Here is a 22,500-nt window from a genome sequence, read left to right as displayed (position 1 = left end):
TCACATGTCGTTACTAGCACTGAAACGCCGCTTTCGATAGAATTATTAATGAAACTTTAAACGACAGATATCCAGTCCTCCTGTGAAGCGTTTTTTTTTAGACCAGTTTCGTCTACTTTGTCTTGGGTGGTGGTTATGCTCGGCGTTAAGCAAAACGTAGTGGTGCTATCAATAGGCTTTCGCTCTCTGGGCTGAAGTTTGAAGTGCGGTGTTGGCAGCTCGCGATACAGACCTACTCCTCTGCTCCACACACACCTGTGCTGGCCCTCAATGCATTGCTCAGCCTTCTGTTGGTGCTATTGGAGTAGCCTACTTGGTCCAACATTCGTGCGTCCAGGTGTGGAGGAAAACGCAATGTTATTTATTAATTGATCGTTATTAGTTACGTATCCCCATACATACACAGATACATACACATACACATTGACATACACTCACACGCACACTCACTACACTGTGCCATTTATAGAGATATGGCAAAGTGTAAAGAGGTTATCCGCTGGTATTCCCTTCCTTTCTCCACTGGGCGAGCATCGTCTATGGCTATGGATTTGAGTGACAGCCTGGTGATGGTGCTTACCTCTCCGCCACAGGTAGGACCCACGTCGTCTAACGTTACAAGTTCCGATAGGTCATATTGGAAGGTCGTGTTTTTTTTTTTTTTTTTTAACACATAAATTATAGATAGGCCTAGGATATCTGCATACTCACTAATTCAAAAACGGAAAAACCCTGTAATCCCTCTGACACACCCATTTCAAGCTGTCTAATACGTGGCTCATCTGCTAAGCCTTTAGCCTTTTTTTTTTTTTTTTTTGCGGCATTGCAAAAAAAAAAACACTGCTCTGTTTTGAAATCACAACTTGTAGTCTATTTCATGTGATGCCTGCCGTTGAAACCCAATCACAACCTTTAGGGTGTGTGTGGGGGGGGATGTTTCATTTGCTATTAATAATGTCATGTTTGATGGCTTCAGATTTTCAAGCCTATAAACAAGCGAATCTTCCACCCGTCTTTGCTTGTGGTTTAGTCTCCATGGAAACTCCTGTTGGCGCGCTGGTGTTCCATGCCTGAGCTCCAGTGCAATAGAAAACCATTGCTTTTGTGGTCCTTCTTTTGAGAACGACAATGTCAAGAAAGAATATGCGGGCATGCTAATTAGTTTTTCTATTATCTCCATTTCTCAGGTCTCAGGCCAGTCTAATGCAGTGTAGCCTGGCCGGCTTGGTTCAGATTTCATGAGGTCATATGAGGGGAGGCGTAGCACACTGATCTATGGCTCGTCATTAACGATGGTGTTCAGTGATGGATGTTTCAGACCTTGTTGTCTATTTACAGAGCCTCCTATTTTTTATATGTATATATTGGCAGATCCTCAAGAGTATTTCACATCATAATTCTACAGTGGAAGCTTTACCGGAAGATTTGGGAGTTTTGTTTTTGGAGATACAATCGGCCTGTCTACTGTGATTTAATGTTGACCCTGTTGGGCTGTAATGGGAGATATGAGATACGTGCAGACAATAGGATTGTGTTTGTGTGTGTTGGCATGGGGCCACACCGTCCCTGGAACCTGACAGTCCCTCAGGCTTTCAGCAGTATTGTCTTGGAATCATGGAAACTGCTAATGGACAGAAAATACTCCAATTAGAGAACTGTGTGTGTGTGTGTGTGTGTGTGTGTGTGTGTGTGTGTGTGTGTGTGTGTGTGTGTGTGTGTGTGTGTGTGGCTGTCAGCACATGTGTTGCTATAGCGCTGAACCTGGGAATATGTAGTAATTCATCAGATTATATCATGCCGTACTGTACAAAGTTGCTACTGGTCTGTAGCATCTGGCTGGGGAGTCGGGACAGCAGCTTACAACATCTGATAAGCCTTTTAAAAGCAGTGTTACCATAAGCTGTTTAAATGGCGTTTATGGGATGGTTAACGACACGTTACAGGGTAGAGTGCTGGCTATGTGTCGACGCCAAGCTAGATGCCTCACGTCTTACTGGCTCCTCTCCACTGTATCTGGATCGTTTGCGCTTTAACCACTGAAAAAACAATTCACACAGTAATGTGAATGCATGTTGTCAAGCGCCGAGGCTGGGGAAAAAGCTGTGAGAGGGAGAAATCTGTCTCCGCTAATTAAAGCTCTTTGAGGAGACGATCTGAAAAGCGAGACCACTTGTTGTGTCCAAGAGCGGCGTGTTCCCAGGAGGGGGCTTTCAGTCCGCTTGCCAGCTTCAGTGGAGGAAAAATCTCTCGTACGGTACCACCGCGCCAATTTCCTGAAACGCTAGATTTTGGTGGCACAACGGGGGGAGAGATTGATGCACGGCCCGCATACCGATACTGTGGTGTTTGGTTCATCTGACCAGATGACTAAAATACCAGTCGCGGATTAGGTAATATGAGTTTCCTTATTTGACGTATTTTGACATTTTGTTCTTCAACAATTGTTTTTTTGAGTCGCAGAAGACTATACTATATACTGCGTCAACATGGAGAAATGGTGTTTGCATAGCCTCCATATAGTATAAGTATATTTATATGTCCATCCATTGAAACCCCTCAAGTCATTGTTGTTCAGTAAAAGTAATGGGTAAAGACTGGAGTGGTTCTCTATGGAGCCACTGTGTATGACTCTGATACAACAGGTGGGAAAAGTAGACTTACGATGCATCCTCAGCGGTATCTCAGGAGCAGCATGTGCCGTTAAATTGTAGTAACACATCTTTCACATCAATAACACATCACAACTTTTTTTCTTTGCCCAGCGGTGCTGTGGTATGAGGAAGTGGGATAGCATTTGGCCAGCCACACACAGTCTCGGCCCCTAACTTGTTGGTTTCCTCATAGAATGCCCAACATTGCTGTGTCCCTGCTTTGCAAACCCCTGTCTTTTGCATGACAATACGTCGCAAATGTAAATCTTAATTTCTTACACATTTTCCTAATCCTTGGGAAAAATGAACACATTTGTAGGATTTATATGGCTATATACATGACCTTTGACCATCTCCTTGTTCCTGATCTCACTGCTGAATAAGAAGAAAATAACTAAACTAGTGCTGAAAAACACCATCCCCCCCTTATGTCATCCTAGTTTTTTTCCGACGTTGAAACTTGCATTCCTTTATTTTTACAATCGCCTTGATGACTTTGACTAAGGCCAACATTACCTCCATTCCATCTTGGCATGTCCTTCACAAGGTGTAGCTCCATTAATGATTGACTCATGTGTTACATAAGAACCCCAAGCCGTCGCCACCTGACAGTCTTCTAGTCTTACACCCAGGGCTAGTGTTGGTGTCAGTGGCCGGGGCGATGCTACGGTGCTGGCTCGGTTCGGGGTAAGTAGGGCACGCTTGGGGAGATGTTCTAGGGAAAGCGGCAGGCTTCTGTCCCATTTCGAAGGGGATATTTACAGTGTGCCATGTAAGTAGGCCTAGGCTTTATGAAGAAAGTCAACAGTCTTTATCTGCGCCTCAACCTTCTTATCGGGATGAAGTGATCTAAACTACTCGCACGCGAGTAGTTTAGGTTTAAAGGTTAAGAGAACAACAATGTAGGCGTCTTTTCTTAATCCGTATGTTATTGTCTGAAATTGGTACACTTGTGTTAATGAAGGCTTGCAAGTATTTGATGATGGAAGAAAGGGTGTTTTCATAAAGTGATACTCGGTAGTACCAGCCACTGTTTATTCAAGAGGGATGTTATCAGCAGGGTATTTAGTGAGTGATATAAGATACGATGCTGGAACAATGTGTCTGTTATTTTACCACGTGTGCCTGTGGTTCAGTGTTGTCAAGAGCACATTAACCTGAGAAGTGCATTGCATTTTTTTACACAGCGGGGACCTGACAATCCTATGAACATGGTTACAACAAGTGCTCCGTTTTATATTTAGAAGTCGGTGTTGTTAATATTTTATATAGATGTTACTACTAGACGTAGAAATAAGAATAGACCTAGAGTATAAGAGTTACAGAGTTCACAAAGCGTTCAAACCTTGAAACCCCAATGGAGTATAAACAGTATACAGTAGTAAGAACCATAACCAAGGCTTGTCTTTCTTCTTTATGCTGCAATACTGATACAGTGGTGTGTTTTGACTGTTACTACCCAGAGTGCCTCGTTGCGAGGGTTTTTTCGACGCAAAGTGCCGACCACATTCTTTCCTTTGATGACTCACGTACTGGGCATGTTACTGGCTTTTAGTCAGCCATCAGGGAACTAGCACATGAACACACACACACACACACACACACACACACACACACACACACACACACACACACACACACACACACACACACACACACACACACACACACACACACACACACAACCCCCTGCCACCACACACGGAAAGACAGAACCCCACCACACACACACACTCATAGCCAGACAGAATAGTGAAACTAAATTAAAAAGTTGTCACTAGTGGCCTAATTCATGCACATGACCACATACATATACACATATGCACACACTGTGTGTTTGGACACTGAAGCATTCACGGTGGCAGTGGCATTTTCTAACTGTAATGGAGGGAGTGGCTCGTGAACACGAAACAGCCAGACCCGCAGCTTGCAGATCAACACATGCACACTCAGCCTGCATCAGATCATGCTCAAACACGACATTTATGAAAACAAGGGGAAGGGTGGGCTGGCTGTTGCACCACAGCTACTGGAAGTGTGAATGACGCATTTCTTCCTACTTTTTAGATGCTTGGGTTCTTGATGGAGTCGCCTTTTCTCCATCTTCATTCTCTTGTAATGTCATTGCAAGCTCAAGAGGATTGTATCATGCACAATGTAGTGCACTGATGTGTTGTCGGTTGTTGTTTGTCTGCAAAACAAAAAGAAAAGCACAACACATCCGGATGCACAGCATCATGTCATGTGTGTACACATAAATAAAACTTTTAAATGATAATTACATTTTCTTATTTTCCTTTCATTTTATTTATACGATTTATTTATACCCTTTAAGACTGATCATGATCTATGACGCGTCGCAATGTTCTAATTTTAGCACCAGACTCAACTGATAGGACTTTATCAATACAGTCTATCGCAGTTTCCCACAACGTACCAACATGGTGATATCATGGTATCAAAGGGTAACCCTGCATCGTGACTGTGTGCATATACACAACCACAACCTCCCAACACTCTTATCAGCTGGGGATGTGTGATCTCATTCCTGTCAAGAATCACGCGACTATGATTCCACCGATGTGTGTTTTCTCACCATGCCTTTTGTGGGTCTTGCATTTCATATATTTTCAGTGTGATTTCCTGTGTTAAAACTAACTTTCTTTTTCCTTGTCTTTAACCTTTGACCCTAGGACTTGTCGAGTCTTCCTTGAGATCAGGGTGATGCAGAAGGCACCGCCCTCATTGTGATCTTAGTCAGCGACCCCACAGAAAAAACTGCAGACAAACGAAATGGCGTCGACATCGCCCACCCACAGTGACAGCAGCGGCTCGTCCAAACACGACGGCGAGCGCTCAAGTGCACAGGTCGGGTTTCTGCTGTTTAGAGATTAAGCAAAAAGTACCTTTTAAGATCAGCCCTTATTGGTTCAAAGGCCAAGACAGTCATAACCGAATGTGGACGTGTGTTTTTGTCTGTTTGAGTGTTCAAGAGGCTGTTTAAGTCTATTATCACGCTGATTCTTTTGGAATGGTTGGTTATACTTTTATAGTTTGTTATACCCCAAGTATAACAAAATAAAAGCTTGATATTTTCTTTCTTAAGATGTTATTGTGTTTATGCTTAAAGATTCACATCATCATGTAGTGCATGTCAAAACACAAGATACACCTGAAACCTGTCCCACTGCCTACACGCTAGTTTTGTTGTGTTTTGGTAAAAAAGTAAAAAGCAAGATCTTATAATGAAACCTCTAAAACTTCTCTCTTTCCCCTGCCTGGACTCCGCAGGACAGCTGGGAGATCGTGGAGGGCCTGAGGGGAGTGCCGGCCAACATTCAGGAGCCGGAGAGCCAGGAGGGCTACCTGCTCAAGAGACGGAAATGGCCCATGAAGGGATGGCACAAGGTGAGCGCCCGGAGAACGCTAGAACTATCACGCACCTAGCATCGCTGCGAGCGGCGTGAGCTTTGTGGTTATACAAACCTCCAAAAAGGTATTTGATTGACTGCTAGTGACAGGATGAGTGATAATCGTTGTTGATTCTCATGACTCATGTTTGCGCTCGTGAATATCAGCACACAAGGTGACGGTATTGAAGAACCTCCCAAAGGCTCAAAAGGTGTAATGTGTAAGATTATACGTGTTAAAAAATTTCAAAAATGAACTAGCTGGTTAGCAGCTAGCACAGCTATTGCCGGCCCTTTCTGTCTTGCAGTAGGACTTTGTACCTCAAGTGACGCTTGCCGTCGATGCGGCGTCCAGTCTGCCCTCAGTTCGACATGGGCGGATGAAGTAGAAGCCGTGCTGCCCAGAGGGCGTTTTCTAACCTCTTGTCAACCATGTCTGAGTACAAGGACGTCGGATCTCTTAAGTAGAGTGAGGAGGTGGGACCAAAGACCTTTGGGAGGGAGTGTGCGTTTCCTTGTTTGTTACGATAAGGCTGGACACCACAGCTTTCTGGTTATATGCCACCCCCATTTTGTGGAGGACTTATTTGACAGTTGTACCTTTTTAAAGGGATCCGTTTACATCGTGCATTGGGAGCAGGTGTTTGTTTCCATACACATTTGCTTTTGAAAACGTTATCTTTTCCAGGTTTGCTCCTGTAGTACGTTGTTCAGTGATAGTTTGTATGTTTGTGATTAATCTCTAAAGTATTCAGGTAAAAAATATCAGAAAACTTTCATGTTTCATCCTAACGTGTGCCTTTGTGTAACCATACATTTAAAAGGTTTCTTCAAAGAGGAACACAGAAATGTAGAGTGAGGTGTACAAAGCAACACGTTGCTATGGCAACGTGGCAACCAAAGCCAAATGTTCTCTACTGTAGGATCAAAACCAGGAACCTAACCAGTAGTGGACAAAAACAGCCAAGTATGAGTTGGGTACAATACTGTGCTTTTGGTTAATGCCCTAATTGTTCCCTCATGTTTTCAGAGGTACTTTGTTCTGGAGAAAGGCATTCTGAAGTATTCAAAGCGGGAAGCGGATGTAGGTATTTCCCCTGTGGGCTCCACATTATTCTAAACAAAACACACTAACGCACTCAGTCACTCGTTCACTCAGTCACACACGCAAAAACACATTGAAATGTACATGTACGCACATGGATTCTAATTAAATCTCTCTCTCTTGCACTCTCTGTCTCTGTCTTGTTCTCTATCTCTCTCACTCACTCACTCACTCACTCACTCTCCTACTCTCGGCCAGCTGAGGAAGGGAAAGCTGCACGGCTGCATCGACGCTGGTCTGTCCGTCATGACGATCAAGAAGAAGGCCATGTGCATCGACCTGGACACCGAGGACAACATCTATCACCTGAAGGTACACACACGCACAAACACGCATACATGCACATACATTATAATCCCGGTACATTACCTTGGATTAAGGCATCTGCTAAATGACAATCAGTCAATCAAATGGAATCATAGAATGGATTTATTTACGTCGATATGATTGGATGTGTGCGTGTGTGGGCGCGCCCAGGTGAAGTCCCCCGAGCTGTTTGAGGAGTGGGTGGGGAAGCTTCGCAACCACCGCGTGTTCCGTCAGAACGAGATCGCCATGTACCCCCACGAGAGGCACCTGTTCCACCCCCACACCTCGCCCTCAGCCTCCCTCAACGACTCCATGAGGAAGGTGAGCTACGTCATGAGGAGTATGACGAGGATGGCGGTAGTGAATAGCGCCGCAGTACAGTATGCTGGTCATAAAGCCGTGGGACTATGATATACATTGTTTTGTTGGAATAACTTAAGTTTCAGTAGCTCATGAATAGGAACACAGTTGTGGATGTAAGGTGTCACACAAACGAGTGTACAATAAAGTTGTTCAAACTAAACCTCCCTCCCTCCGTCTCTCCCACGCAGAGGGCCACGCTCACCAAGCAGGCGTCCGTCCACCAGGCCAAGCTCAGTGCCTGGCTCCACACCTCGGAGGACATGGAAAATTGCTGCAGAGGTTCGTGCTCTCTGACCCTCGGTGAACATGATGCATGCCTCATGCATGTTATATGCATGAGGGCCAAATGTTCCAATGGCGGTGTCGTGTGTGTGTGTGTGTGTGTGTGTGTGTGTGTGTGTGTGTGTGTGTGTGTGTGTGTGTGTGTGTGTGTGTGTGTGTGTGTGTGTGTGTGTGTGTGTGTGTGTGCACGAGATAGACTTGGAGGAGTGTGGGTCCTACCTGTTGGAACTCAACCTGCTGCTGAAGAGCATGGAGGTCCTCCACCGCACGTACTCCGCCCCAGCCATAAGTGCACTACAGGTACACACGTGCACGCACGCAACACACACACACACGCACAATACAACAAACAAATAACAGATAGTAAAGATCTGCTATATCATTTACCCAAGGCCTCGACGTATGACGTCCCAAAGAAGGAGAAACGTCCGAGAAGGTGGCGCTCCAAGAACAGCGGCAAGGACGGCAAAGCCTCCCTGCAGGTTAGTGGTGCACGGGGTCCTCGTTTAAACGCTCCCTCGGCCCCGATGGTGTACCCAGCGCCGTATTTCGCATATTTCTTTTCAAATCCCGCAACTCAGGGCCAGCATAATGCGGGACAATCCCGCACAAATTTCACTTTGTTGTCTGATAAATTTATAAGAACGCGACGGTGTGAATTCGGAGTCTTATTGACGTCACGTGACGAACCGTCTTCCGATTTCGGTGGTGCATGTCCTTTGTACAATCTTTGCTCTGGCGACAAACATGCACACACATGCGCGTGCAGGCACACAGAACCCATTCGCACTTGCTCCTTCTCGCGCTCTCCCTCTCAAAAGTTGTACACGACCCATGTGCTGTTCTTGGCAATTATTTCAATCGCTATGTGGAGCACTTAAGGGGGGAATTCCCCCCCCCCCCCCCCCCCCCATTTTGAAAAATGAAATTTAAGCCCTGTGTACCAGATGTGGATCGAGGGGAAGGCACCTGAATGTGTGTCATGATGAACCAGTGGGGTATTGATTATGGATGGATAGATAATTGTCTTGGCGCGCTCACTCTCTTCCCCCCTACAGGTCCCCAGCTGCATCTCCTCCAAAAACCCTCGCCTCCACGCCTCCAATCCCAACCTCTCCACCGCCGAGCCCATCTCACCCGACGCCTGCCCCGAGTCCCCAGACTCGCCTACCGACGCCAACCGGCTACAGGAGGACTTCTGCAGACTGGCCAACAACAGTGAGTGCCTACCACGGTTGGATTAGCTATGGCTAGTTGCGTGTTGGCCCCTATGGAGGTATCTGTACTTTGTCACTGCCAGTTTGGCAGTGACAGGCCTGCTACATAGGCGACATACAACCCTAGTGTCCAACAAAACGCAGATTTTGGTTCAAGATCGGTTGACCTAGGTCCGGTAATCTAGCTTTCCCTCTGCGGGGAAACCGGCTTACGTTACCCTGGCGTCTTTGTCTGGGAAACAATCGGCTTTCCTGTGTGCATGTAAAGGCATGCAAAACTCCCTCACCTTGATGCTCTGCTGTCTCTGCAGTCCACACCACGCTGAAGTCAGCCTTCAGCTCTCTGTCCATGGAAAGAGACCGTGTGAGGCACACCGTGGACCTGACCGCTCCTCAGACGCAACAGGTTTTAGGCCTCAAGACTGCCTTCTCCGGGGTAAGCCAGCAGCTGCTCAGGTGGTTTTTACTCTGGGTGGGTTTTTATACCAAACCCATGTAACACTGCTAAATGCAAACGCCACTTTCATTCCAGTTACCAAGTTCTAAAAATATCCTAAAATATACAAAAAAAATACTATAACTAAAAAAAATAAAAATACCACGTCAAAGCACCTCAACCTTTTCAAATAAACACTGTTTGAAGCGGTGGATGGGTTTTATCTGAAGGAAGTCTGAACAACAATGGATGGGTGTGGTGAAAAGCCTGTCACAGCGCAGGTTCTAATGGCCGTTTTTGCTCATCCAATCAGGACTGCCCAGACACGTCCCGCCCCCTCGTCCACCAGGCGTCCAACGACAGCAAAGCTTCCATCACGGATTCCATGTCAGAGTTCTTCGACGCACACGAGTACTTCCTCTCATCCTCTTCCTCGGAGAACGAGGTCAGATGTCACCCTCTGCATTACTAGAATTTCTTGGAACATTCATGGTGATTTATTTTTGGTCCGTCCACTAATCTTTTGAGTTCCATGTTATATATCCAGCTAAATAATCCCCGCTTCTAGGGCCTACTGAGATCTGCCTGCCTGCCAACAAATGTCCCCCCTATCTATGTTGTGGGGAAGCTTTGGGTGCCAGGCAATGGAGTTCACACGCTGACCTTTCTGTGATTGATTCGTTTCCCTGCAGGCGTCCGATGACGATTCCTACATCAGTGATGTCAGCGACAGTGTCTCCATGGATACCTACAGCAACGAGGGGGGCAACGAAAGGCAAACCTTAGGTGTGTGTGTGTGTGTGTGTTTTTAGTCTGTCTGTTAGCAGAAGCAGGTAGTCTCCTACCTGCTTCTAAATGGCATGTATTTGAAGTCTCTGTTGGTGTGTGCTTAAAGGCTCAGCTTCAGGCTTTTTCAACCTGCACCCTAGTTCCCCATCATTTTGAGTGTAAGTGTAACTTGTGCATACAACATATTTAAAAATGGTCCAGTATTGAGCAAGAGGGCTTCAGCCATTGCAGCTCTTCCTGGCTGCAACGACAAAGGTTGATACACCGGCTAATTATAATGTTTGAGCAATATTATACACAGAGTAGGTGTTCCCTGCTGCCGTGTCAGAGTCCTCCTGAGTGTGTGGTTGTGGCCCGGTTTATTCTGGATGCATTAATTACACAATGAACCACAGGTGTGCAGCCTCACCCAGCCCCGAAGTGTGATCAAGCTGACTCGGGCCACACGCTAGCAACGTACCACTTATGCCAAATTGAGGCGTTGGGGAGTAGCCCAAAATAAAAGAAACAGCCCTCGAATCCCATTGTCCCCACACTGCCCCAGTGTGACCCAACCTCCCCTCCCCCTCCATCCTGGAGACCCATGCCCTGGGCTGCTGCCTTGGCTGGTGTTCAAGAGGAAAAGTTGTATTTTACCATAGGGATCCTTACCATAATGTTGTCAGTCACTTATAATAATAATCTGAGCTTGTCAGTGGAAAAAAAACCGGCTCTTGAAGAGGAAGTACAGTGGCGGGGAGCTGTTGCCCCTGATGGTTACATTGCAGTTGAACACGGTTCTGCAATGGCTGAAGCGCTCTTGCTCAATGCTGGGCCAATTTCCAAAGAATGTTTTCGCCATTAGTCACTTTGACCAAGAATAAAAATAGGGTTAGGGTGGAAAAATCCCAGAGGTATCCTTTTAATGACTATATGGTAAAACAGATTGTGTGTGTGTCTGTGTGTCCGTTCGCATGTCTACTTGTAGTAATTTTTTAAGGCATCAAGATGTTGACATGATGACATTTATATGACGGAAGCTGTGTGTGTTTGTGTGTGCGTGTGTGTGTGTGTGTGTGTGTGTGTGTGTGTGTGTGTGTGTGTGTGTGTGTGTGTGTGTCAGTCAGTGTCATTTTTGTAATCATGCTCGCCCCTCCCTCCCTCCTTCCCAGGACCCCCGCCCTTAGACGGCGTGTACTCCACCACGGAGCCCCTGGTGCGTCGCCGCTCCACGCTGCCGGCGCCCAGCCCGGGCTGCGGCGGCGTGAGCGTGTGGAACATCCTGCGCAACAACATCGGCAAGGACCTGTCCAAGGTGGCCATGCCCGTGCAGCTCAACGAGCCAATCAACACGCTGCAGAGGCTCTGCGAGGAGCTGGAGTACAGCGAGCTGCTGGACACGGCCAGCCACACGCAGGACCCCCACCAGCGCATGGTACGTGTCCTCGTTCATGCCTTTCACTTCTTATTCCCTCATCTTTTTTCCTCTTAGTTGTTGTTTTTTAACACGTTGTTATTATTATTATGTATATATTTTTATTATTATACAACCCATTAGATTTTTCTCAACACAATTTTTTTTGGGAGGAAAACCAAGCCCTTAAACACCGTTTTAGATGAAAAGTGATATTGTGGGCGACTTTGTGATTATATGGACTGATCCTGATCCTGATCCTGATGATCCCGGCACGAGCCTTGACTAGACTGTGCAACCATTCAGGATAAGATGTAAACATGGAATGTTTGGTCCTTTTGGGTGACAAGTTAAAGTCAACCAAACTGCTGGCTACACCCCACCACCACACCAGATTGGATGCATCTGTTTGATTGTGGGTGGAGAGACTAGCGCAAACAGTCATGCATTAGAAATAGCAATGTCAGGCTAGTTGGCTACAGCATTGAGGGGGGAATGTGATTTATATTCACTCCATTTTGGAAGAAAACTCGCAAACATGACCGATTGCTCCATACCCAAATCCCACCCTCTGCGTTGAGGGATTGAATGTACGACGAGCTTGCACTTCACCAGACATGGCTCAGCAGTAGGTCTCCCGGTTGTCTCCATGCAGGTGTACGTGGCCACGTTTGCGGTGTCTGCGTACGCGTCCAGCTACCACCGGGCGGGCAGCAAGCCCTTCAACCCCGTTCTGGGAGAGACCTACGAGTGCTCCAGGACCGACAAGGGCTTCCGCTTCATCGCTGAGCAGGTAGCGACTGGGACAGTGACGGGGACAGAGACTGGGACACGCTCGGGGATCATTCGTCATTTGGTCATTTTTTTTCGCGTTTACATTTCGACCCTCATCTGATCTTTTGAATAAACAGATCTCCATAATGCACTGTCCAATTTAGACTCTTTGATTGTTTTCATTTCCATTTCTGTCCTTTGTTCTTTTAATGAAAGTACATCTGCATATGAAAATCCAAATAACTCATGAATAAACATAAATAACATGAATATTACACTTTTTCCCCCTCCGTTGGGCAGGTGAGTCATCACCCACCTGTTTCCGCGTGTCACTGCGATTCAAAGAACTTCACCTTTCGCCAAGGTGAGCGACTGAGCCCAGTTTGTTAGGGACATGAACCCCCACCCACCCCCCTGAGTATGCGTGTGCGTTTGTGGCTACATTTTGTCGCTGTGCTCCGATGAACCATTTTCTCTCTTTGTATTTCTTTCCCACGTAGACATGCGGTGGAAGAACAAGTTCTGGGGGAAATCCATGGAGATAGTTCCCATGGGAACCACACATGTCACCCTACCTGCGTAGGTCTTCTCTGCTCACTGTATACTATTAGCATCTCATTTCACGCCTCTCTGCATATGGTCCACGTCGACACGTGGCAACCAACTGCATGTGTAAAATCGTCGTCAATACCCTACGCAATATAGGTCATGTTCCTGTATCACAGCCTCACAAGGCCTAAACGTGCGTGTGTGTGTGTGTCTCTCTTTCTGTGTGTGTCTCTTTCTGTGTGTATGGGTGTGGTTGTGTGCGTGTCTTTGTGTGTGTTTCTGTGTGTCGTCATGTGGGTGTGTCTTTCTGTGTGTCTGTCGTGTGTGTATGTGTGTGTGTGCGTGTGTGTGTGTGCGTGTGTCTTTCTGTCTGTGTGTGTGTGTGTGTGTGTGTGTGTGTGTGTGTGTGTGTGTGTGTGTGTGTGCTCTAGGTTCGGGGACCACTACGAGTGGAACAAAGTGACCTCTTGCATCCACAACATCCTGAGCGGTCAGCGGTGGATCGAGCACTACGGGGAGATGACCGTCCGCAACCTCAACAGCGACGGCTGCCAGTGCAAAGTCACCTTCGTCAAGGTCCGGAGACTCTGGCCTAATGCTTCACACGCCTGCACTATTCCTCTCACCGTTCAAGAGAACAGTGACACATTTTCACCTGAATGTACTCACTTTTGAACTGAACTTTTTTCTGAAACCTTGATGGCATACAAACGATACGGCAAAGCGCGGAGTATGCACCACTTCTCCTCCAGATGCATTGTTTGGTTGTGAAGATGTGCAATGGCGGCTGCTTAAACTTTCAACCAGTAATATGGCAGAGGGTCTCCCCTCCCCTTCATATGAAGCCTGCCAACACGCACGGCTGGCCAGCATTAACATTTGGCATGACCCGGTTAAATCATGGAGGATCGGATCACATTCTTGCGATGCGAAGTTCTGCTTCTAAGCAGGATGTATATATGTGTTTGGATATATTTTCCGAATTATTGAAGTAAGAACTTATTGGTTTCATAATCCCACACAAACTTTGTCTGTGTGTGCTTTGCGTGCATCCTCACTAGGCCCAAAATGTCTCTTTAAAGTATAACAACTCCCCCTTGTGGATAGATTGAACAACATATCTCTCAGAGCCAGCATCTTCATACTTCACTCATTATATTCAACGTAGTGCTGTCAAACGATTCAAATATTTAATTGTGATTAATCACATTAATGTCATAGTTAACTCGCAATTAATCACAATTAATCACATATTTGTATCTATTCTGATTTATTTTTGTCTCATTTTAATGCTCTTATGCTCTTAATGCTCACAACATGGAAAAGTGGATTGCTTGCTTTGTGCAAATGTTTTTTTTATTGAAAACAACATTGGCATATACTGTAGTGTTCAATTATATTTCAATGATATAGTATATATTATAATATATGTATATCTTATATACATATACGAGGGGGCGGAGAATTCGCATCAGCTGTTTGCGTGGCCATGTGGTATTTCATACTGGACGTGCCTCGATGATAGCTCAGTTCACAACGACAAAAGAAAACACACATCACTTTGGACTTTTTAAAAGTAAACTTTCCATTCAGAATCTAATGTCATCCATTTCCGCGGCTCTCAAGCCAAAACAAGTGTGTGCGGTGTGCTTGTTGTTTTGTTTCCGGTCTAGCTAGATCCGGTGTGGTGTTGTACTTTTTCTAATGTTACTAGTTGTTGCAGCAGCATGTGAAAAAAACGACCAAGTTTGCTAGGCCAAAAAGAAGTCATCTCGCGATAAATAAATTGACACCGTTAAAATAGGTTTGCGTTAACGCCGTTAATAACACGTTTAACTAATCGCACTAATATAATGATGTTTTTATAAAATCTCTTTTGAGTACCGACTCCTTTCTTGTACGTTCTACCTCTGATGCTCCGATGATGAGTTCTCCCTGACTTGCAGGCAAAGTCGTGGAGCTCGACAGTGAACGAGATCGAAGGCGTGGTGACGGACGCGGATGGGAGGGTCGTACACTCCATATTTGGCAAGTGGCATGACGGCCTCTACCAAGGTGACCCGCCCATGTCCACTTGCATCTGGAGAGCAAGTAAGTCACCCTCAGGACTCGGTAACAACAAACATATAATCCAAAATCAGGACCAAGTTCCTTAAAGTCGGGTTGGAGTCCCGACGTGGGTATCAGAGAGATACATGATCTGATAGATACTGTTGATCTGATACATGAACTTTAAAGGGTTTGAGACCCGAGTTCTGTCTGGGTTAGAGTCCTAGAATCCGGGTTGGAGTCCCAGAGAAAGGACCAAGTTCCTTTAGGTCGAGTTGGAGTCCCAAAACGTGGGTATACCAGAGAGACTGTTGATCTGATCTTAAATACATTGGCCTTTCTAAAATCCTTTTTTAACGTTGCCTTTATTTTCTATCTATTTTACTCTTTGTGTGTGTGTGTGTGTGTGTGTGTGTGTGTGTGCGTGCGCGCAGACCCCATGCCCCTGGCCCACGAGCAGTTCTACGGCTTCACCCAGTTTGCAGTGGAGCTGAACGAGCTGGACCCAGACCTGAGGGCCCTCCTGCCCCCCACGGACACCCGCTTCAGGCCTGACCAGAGGTCCGAACCCCATAACCCCCGCCTCACACACATCAATACCTCGCCGTGTATCCCTGGGACCATAGCGTCTACTTAACATAGAGTAATGAAATAAAAAACAAAATCTTTATGATTATAAATACATACAAGGGTTAAAATCAATCCACGGAAATATCAAATCAGACCGGGTCACCCAGGGATAGTGGGGATATTAAAGTGTTAAGGAAAGCGCGCAAAGTGAATTCGAGACGGGGGACGTTTATGTTGTGGGAATGATGACGATGTTTATAGCGTGGATTATATGTACCGACGTAGTGCACTTTCACACAATCGCATCCATTTTCTCTCTGTCTCTGTCTGTGTCTCTTTACCACTCTCTTGTTGTCTGTCTCTCTCTCTGTCTCTCTATATATCGCTGTGTCTCTGTCCGTCTCTCTCTGTCTCTATGTCTCTCTCCCGCAGGATGTTGGAGGAGGGTAACGTGGATGGTGCTGAGGAACAGAAGCAGCGTCTGGAGCAGCTGCAGCGAGAGAGGAGACAGGTTCTGCAGGACAACAACTTGACTCACAAGCCACGCTTCTTCAGGTTTGCAACCTTTTTTGTGAAAAGCTGCAAAAATGTTCCATTAACCGCATTTGGTTACTTCTGCTGGTTTGAAATTGCATTCTGTACATCTTGCCCAGGTGTTAAGGGCAGCTTAAGCAATGCATTTAGATCCTACAATTGTCTACCAAATTATACACCTCGGTAAACAAACACAGATTGATAGTTATGGGTCTGTGAATTCCCATATATAAAACACTGATGTTTGACTCAAAAGAGAAAAAGAGATTGTCTCAAAATCGATCCCCAAATGTTGATCAACACTTCACAAGTCAGTGTTAGATTTGAGAGTCTTGCTGTAACTTATACGTTTGCACACAGCGAAAAAAGTTAAAAAATGTAAAACTTGGATACATAAAGATGAATGTATTTGTACAAATCATTGCACATTCATTCAGTGGGCATGTTCTGCAAACGAATTTCGTCACATGTGGTTGTGTGGCGTACATGCAATGAGTCCGTGTTGAATATTTTGCTTTGTATTCTCTGTGAAATTGTTGATGTTGATCCAATTCACTCACAGAGAAAACTGCTGACAAACTGTGCTTTTCGGTGCTTGCTTTTCTGCTACAGAGTATTGTTTCTTGTGAACACAGATGACTCAGACGAAATTCGCTAGTAAAGAAAGCAAACAAACGCTGCCGGCAAACACGCAACCACACCCTCACATGCACCCTCCTTTTACCAAAATATGCATTGCTGTTTCCAGTGTTGGGGTAGTTACTCCAAAAAAGTTATTATTAATTAGTTATATATTAATTAGTTACTTATTATTAGTTACTTTTGTAAATTGTAAGGAGATTACTTTACTTGTTACTGTATTCGTAAAGTAACTTCACTACTTATTACTTTACTTTCAATAAGAAATATCAAAATAAAACAGAAATGCTCTTAGGCCGGGGGGGTGGGGGGAGTTGTTGACACCTCTATCTCCATTCCCCTCTCTCCTTCCCGCCAGCAGCTACGTCACTCAAATCGATCGCTATGGCAACGAGGCAAGCAGCACACACACAGGCAGCACGCATGCACTCACCACTTAAACAGATCAGAATTTTACACAGGCAAACACGGCTTGGGTAACGTAGGAACGCGCGTTCCTTTAGTCTAATAAAGTAGTGTAGTGTAGTTACCCAAAAAGTAATATCGTTACTGTAATCCGTTACTTTGTAACTCGTTAGCCCCAACACTGGCTGTTTGTGAAAATGTTCAAGGATGGTAAAATAAATGGTCAAATGAATAGTGAGGATGGATTCTGTTGGCCAAAAGATACAAGGCAGCATATAATTTTTATGTTATTTGGGACATAAATGGAAGTATTAAAGAGCAATTTAAGTCAACTTTAATCTGCAGTTCTAAAGAAGGGTGAGAGGCCTACTTAGTGGCCACACATTCTTCGGTACGGCAGGATGTGGGCACACGATGTGCATGTGCCAGAAAAATGCATTACAATGTATTTCCGCGTTTCTCTGTCATTCACAGAAAGTCAAAGGACGACACGTGGGTAACTGACAACACGTACTGGGAGCAGCGGCGAGACCCCGGTTTTGCCAAGATGGACTTCGCCCCTCTGTGGTGATGAAAGGGGAGGAGGGAGGGCGGGCTTCTGTCCTTCTTGTGCCCCATGCGTCGGGCATCTCCGTCCTCCGATGCACCGCCGAGCAGCAAGAACGCCCCGGACCAGTTGACCTGCTCCTGGAGGATGCTGACCTAGAACTGTCCTGGAGTCATGGTGACCGTGACCAATTATGGACTTCCTACTTTCCGTATATATATATATTTTTTTCTCTCTCGCTCTCTTCAGGACCAAAACTGAACAGTTTGTTGTTATGTTTATCCAGGATTTTAGGGTACGTTTGATCACCCTATATCTTTTTTTTCCCCACTCCATCGGAAGGTGTATTCTGAATTGGCAAGTGAGCTATTAGTGTTGCAAATGCATATAATGCATAGTCTCATTAAAACCATACACACACACATATCACAATTGTGCCTTTTTAAGATGCTCTTCTCAGACAACTGCTTGTCTGAGAAGACAAGTTACACACACACACACACACACACACACACCACTAACAGACTTATGATTGCCATTTGAGGCAGACTTCTTGACGATATTATGAAATCCGATTTCCAGATTTATTCTGTTTGGTGGAAAACAAAATGATTGATTGGACTCAAAGGTGAAACTGGTATTTGTTCATCCTATTGGTGTTGGGACTACATTAACTCAAACTACAACCATAATTCTGCCTTTTCGCCATCAGTCATTACCATAGTAAGACATGTTCCGCAGTTGAGGGGGAAAATAATGCAATAATACTTTGTCTGAAGACAATAAAATGTTAATGGGTTGAACAAAAAGTTGTGCCTTGTTTTGAGTTGGATGCAATGAGCATATTCATATATGACCATTTCCTATTGTAGCACTATAAAATAAGTAACATTGAAGCAATAATAATGTAGTAGTGAGTGAATTCATTATGAAGTCAACATTTGCAAAGCAGTCTTCTTACATGAGTTTTCATTAGAAAGTTATAAATTATGAATATAATGAGGAAATTATTTATACAATTTAGAAAGAAACAAACAAACAACTTACAATTTGTTAATGCTTTATGAACACTTAATAATGCTGCAGTTCATGAATAGTTCAGTTAGTTTTAAACTATTATTTCAGTATTTTGTGATGGCTCATCTCAAGTGATGACTATACATTGCTTACCAAAGTCAAAGTCAGCTTGATTGTCAATTACTTCACATGTAGACCTACAAAGCAATCGAGAAGACGTTTCTCACTACCCCATGGTGAACAGTGATGAGAAAAGACAACAGATAAGACAAGACATTTCCTAACACTAAAAGTAACATTGAAGTGCATAACAGAATGACATTTACTAATATTAAAAAGATGGACAATAAAATATAATAAAATATAAGAGTCTACTATAGACTTATATTAGCACATAATTACTACTTATTACGTGCTACTGCTGAAATTGTGCCAGAGGCATTTCCAGTTATTTAGAAATGCATAGTAAGGCATTCATAGTCCTTACTTTGATTACTATACTATTACATAATGCCAATATACTTTGGCATTATGATGAAACGTAATAGGAAACCTCTGTGGTATACTGGTTTCCAGATAGGTGTGACTCACAGAGTGCTAAGTGTTAAACTCATTATTTATTCAGAACTCAACAAGGTAACAAGGTAAACGGACATGCACTCTGGTGTTGGCTCATGTAGCATGTGCCATATTCCAGGTAAAAAGGTTGAAAAGGTGAGGTTGGAAATATGTTTTAATAAAGTGACAAAGTTTAAGATGTAAAGAAATGTTTACTAGCTTAAATACAGTGAAAAGATTTGAACAGAGCTCAAAAAGTCAAATTGGAGTAGACAATGTAAACATTCACACCATTGAAAACAATAGTTGGAAACAAATATCGTTTAACAATTGAATATTGCTAAAATGATCAAGTTTGAATACATTTTTGATCAAATATAGAATAGCTGAGCTGTTGTGACTGGTTAGGAGAACTTTTTTTCATTAATACACCAGGGTTGCCAACTTTTGGTTTTTGGCCGGAGTGAGACTAGAATTTTATAATGCTGACATTATAACAGGGTCCGCGGGTGGAATTGTTGACGGGGGGGTGGGGTGACAGCCGCAGCAATTTAGCGGCCGTCTGGAGTGACGAGGGGTATTTTGAAAGCGTGAGTGTCACGCCAGATGCGTGAGAGTTGGCAACCCTGATACACAGGATCAGATGTTATAATCCCTTGTGCCAAAATCCAAGGAAAACACATATTCAGAAGCCCCTGCCCAAACCAACCTTATAAGCACGCTGGCCACTAAGCTTCCAACCAAAGGTGAAAAACACAAGACAAATGGCCCAACTAACAGCAGTAAATACAGCAGTATGCAGTAAGCAGAATTTCATTGGGGTTATCAAGTGGGCACCCTCTTTCACAGATGTTTCGTTAAGTTAGGCCCACGACACCTCCTGAGGGCTTAACAATGAAACCAGCGTCCTGGAGTCACCCCCCTCTATGCTGCCACCACATTGCCACATTTAATGCATCTAAATACTCTCTTTCCTGCATCGTAGCCCTACCCCTAACCCTGACCAAACAAACACGTTAGCACATTATGCCGCTTTTCCACCGACAGTACCAGCTCGACTCGACTCAACTCGCCTCGACTTGCCCCGCTTTTTTTTGCGTTTCCATTGACAAAAAAAGTACCTGGTACCTAGTTCCGGGTACTTTTTTTTTAGTACTACCTCCGTCGAGGTTCCAAGCGAGCGGAGTAGGTACTTTTGTGTGACGTAAACAGGCTGCTGGCAACTGATTGGCCAGCGGCTGTAAATGGGAATAATCACTCAAGTTAAGTTGTGTCCGGCATGGTTGGAGTCCACGGACCCGCTCCCGAGGGGGACACTGATCAGCGTTTCGCGGTGTGTGTCGCTCCTTTCCCGGGGCTAGAGTTAGGCTGTGCGTGGTTGTGTGTGTCCGGCGTGGTTGTGTGTGTCCTGCGTGGCTGGAGTCCATGGACCCGCTCCCGAGGATCAGCATTTCGCTGTTTCGTGTCGTTCCTTTCCCAGGGCTTGAGTTTCGCCTCTATCAACGTTACCGTATGACAACAATAGATGCGCAGTCATTGCGCTTTTTATTTTATTTTATTTCCCATCATAACCTTTCCCGGGAAATCTATTTGATTTCTAACTGTTAGAGTGAGTTTTTCCATTTCCAATGTTTGTTCTATTGTCTTATGCCATACCTGAAGATCTGGGGATTTGGTTTGTTTCCATAGTCTAGTCACTTGTGTGTGTGTGTGTGTGTGTGTGTGTGTGTGTGTGTGTGTGTGTGTGTGTGTGTGTGTGTGTGTGTGTGTGTGTGTGTGTGTGTGTGTGTGTGTGTGTGTGTGTGTGTGTGTGTGTGTGTGTGTGTGTGACACGCACCAAAATGTCCCCCGACCTCATTTAAAACCCACAGGTTTTAAATGACCTTTTGATAAAACCCCATCACCACTTTTCAAGTTCAACTGATCTGGTCTGTTAAAGCGAATTGAACAGGGGAACTTCCCAAGATAGTCAGTCACCATTATTTCTTAGAGAGCGAGAGAGAGAGCGAGAGTGGAGAGAGAGAGAGAGAGAGTATGCGATGGATAGGATAGCTCGGACTAAAGAGGGGGCGTGGTCGCCAGCCCCTATCTGTGACCAACACAGAGCGTGAACTCCATTTCCATCTCAACTCTCCACATTGGCAGCAGCTATCTGATGAGATCGATAACGTAGGCACTTTTTGTACAATACCGTGTCTTACTTTTCTCTGGTTTTCATTTACTTCACGTGGACAGACAAAAGTTGAATCGCTTTACTTTAATCTACCTTTTTTTTTCATCACACAAAATCATCATATAAGGCCTAAATAAAAGGTAAGCTTCACTTATTTGTTTTATTTTTTATTGCACATCTGTTCACAATAACGGTTCCAACAGTATGCGTCCTACAGTAGACTATAGAAGCCTGCCCAAGTTACGGCAAGCTGTTTCTTTTTCCATTCTGGTTTTCTTAGTCCTCGCCCACTATACAGAGGTAATCCAAATCATGTGTTTGAATGCGCTTTAGTTCTGCCCGATCACTTCGCGTGCGACCGCGGTCCGCTCACCTCCAGGCTGAAATCCACGGCCCGGCTCCAACAAACGCGCGTCCTCGAGTGTGGCGCTCGCCTCCCATTCATTTGTATTGGAGGCGCGCTGGCCGCGTGCTCGCGTGGGATTCCGGGAAGGCTGGCGTGCACAATTGCACAATCGACAATTTGGGTGAACGATACTTTTTTCCTGCGCAAAATACACTGTCTTTACCAACTCGAGTAACTATTCACTACTCACAACTAAGACAACGTTTCCAGTAGTCGTTGGATTTACCCCTCTAAATTGCTTGCTTGCTTCACTACATTTATGTAACCGGGCTTGGCAAGGAGTTACAATGCCACATTTAAATCAGGGAAATATGGATATGATAA

The 22,500-nt window shown here is 44.9% G+C and overlaps 2 protein-coding genes across 5 annotated transcripts in view; both read left to right on the top strand.

Annotated features, from left to right (window-relative positions):
• LOC311364954 (oxysterol-binding protein-related protein 3-like) overlaps positions 1 to 18,774 on the top strand; it is an 18,997-nt gene extending 223 nt beyond the window's left edge. Inside the window, exons 1-22 of one of the 4 annotated variants that reach the window (XM_084484461.1) lie at positions 521 to 593; positions 5,345 to 5,519; positions 5,943 to 6,059; positions 7,092 to 7,145; positions 7,365 to 7,478; positions 7,644 to 7,796; positions 8,027 to 8,117; positions 8,317 to 8,420; positions 8,513 to 8,602; positions 9,179 to 9,338; positions 9,649 to 9,773; positions 10,087 to 10,218; positions 10,466 to 10,559; positions 11,714 to 11,976; positions 12,611 to 12,748; positions 13,030 to 13,093; positions 13,230 to 13,308; positions 13,710 to 13,854; positions 15,225 to 15,369; positions 15,762 to 15,888; positions 16,330 to 16,452; positions 17,950 to 18,774. In XM_084484461.1, coding sequence (XP_084340587.1) covers positions 5,445 to 5,519; positions 5,943 to 6,059; positions 7,092 to 7,145; positions 7,365 to 7,478; positions 7,644 to 7,796; positions 8,027 to 8,117; positions 8,317 to 8,420; positions 8,513 to 8,602; positions 9,179 to 9,338; positions 9,649 to 9,773; positions 10,087 to 10,218; positions 10,466 to 10,559; positions 11,714 to 11,976; positions 12,611 to 12,748; positions 13,030 to 13,093; positions 13,230 to 13,308; positions 13,710 to 13,854; positions 15,225 to 15,369; positions 15,762 to 15,888; positions 16,330 to 16,452; positions 17,950 to 18,046 — 2,490 coding nt within the window. In that variant the 5' untranslated portion in view covers positions 521 to 593; positions 5,345 to 5,444 and the 3' untranslated portion in view covers positions 18,047 to 18,774. Of the gene's footprint in view, positions 1 to 520; positions 594 to 2,147; positions 2,391 to 5,344; positions 5,520 to 5,942; positions 6,060 to 6,479; positions 6,539 to 7,091; positions 7,146 to 7,364; positions 7,479 to 7,643; positions 7,797 to 8,026; positions 8,118 to 8,316; positions 8,421 to 8,512; positions 8,603 to 9,178; positions 9,339 to 9,648; positions 9,774 to 10,086; positions 10,219 to 10,465; positions 10,560 to 11,713; positions 11,977 to 12,610; positions 12,749 to 13,029; positions 13,094 to 13,229; positions 13,309 to 13,709; positions 13,855 to 15,224; positions 15,370 to 15,761; positions 15,889 to 16,329; positions 16,453 to 17,949 lie in introns of those variants that run through there. The other 3 variants (XM_084484460.1, XM_084484459.1, XM_084484462.1) reach the window with 3 other exon arrangements.
• A 2,970-nt stretch (positions 18,775 to 21,744) lies between these two features.
• Positions 21,745 to 22,500, top strand: part of LOC311365227 (gasdermin-E-like) — a 5,217-nt gene continuing 4,461 nt past the window's right edge. The window contains exon 1 of the mRNA XM_084484756.1: positions 21,745 to 21,910. The gene's annotated coding sequence lies outside the window, so the exon portion shown is untranslated. The remainder of the gene's footprint in view (positions 21,911 to 22,500) is intronic.

Source organism: Micromesistius poutassou (genome assembly GCF_964030765.1).
Source record: "Micromesistius poutassou genome assembly, chromosome: 20".
NCBI lineage: Eukaryota > Metazoa > Chordata > Actinopteri > Gadiformes > Gadidae > Micromesistius > Micromesistius poutassou.
Note: the sequence above shows the minus strand (reverse complement) of the source record. Positions and strands in the feature narration are given on the sequence as shown.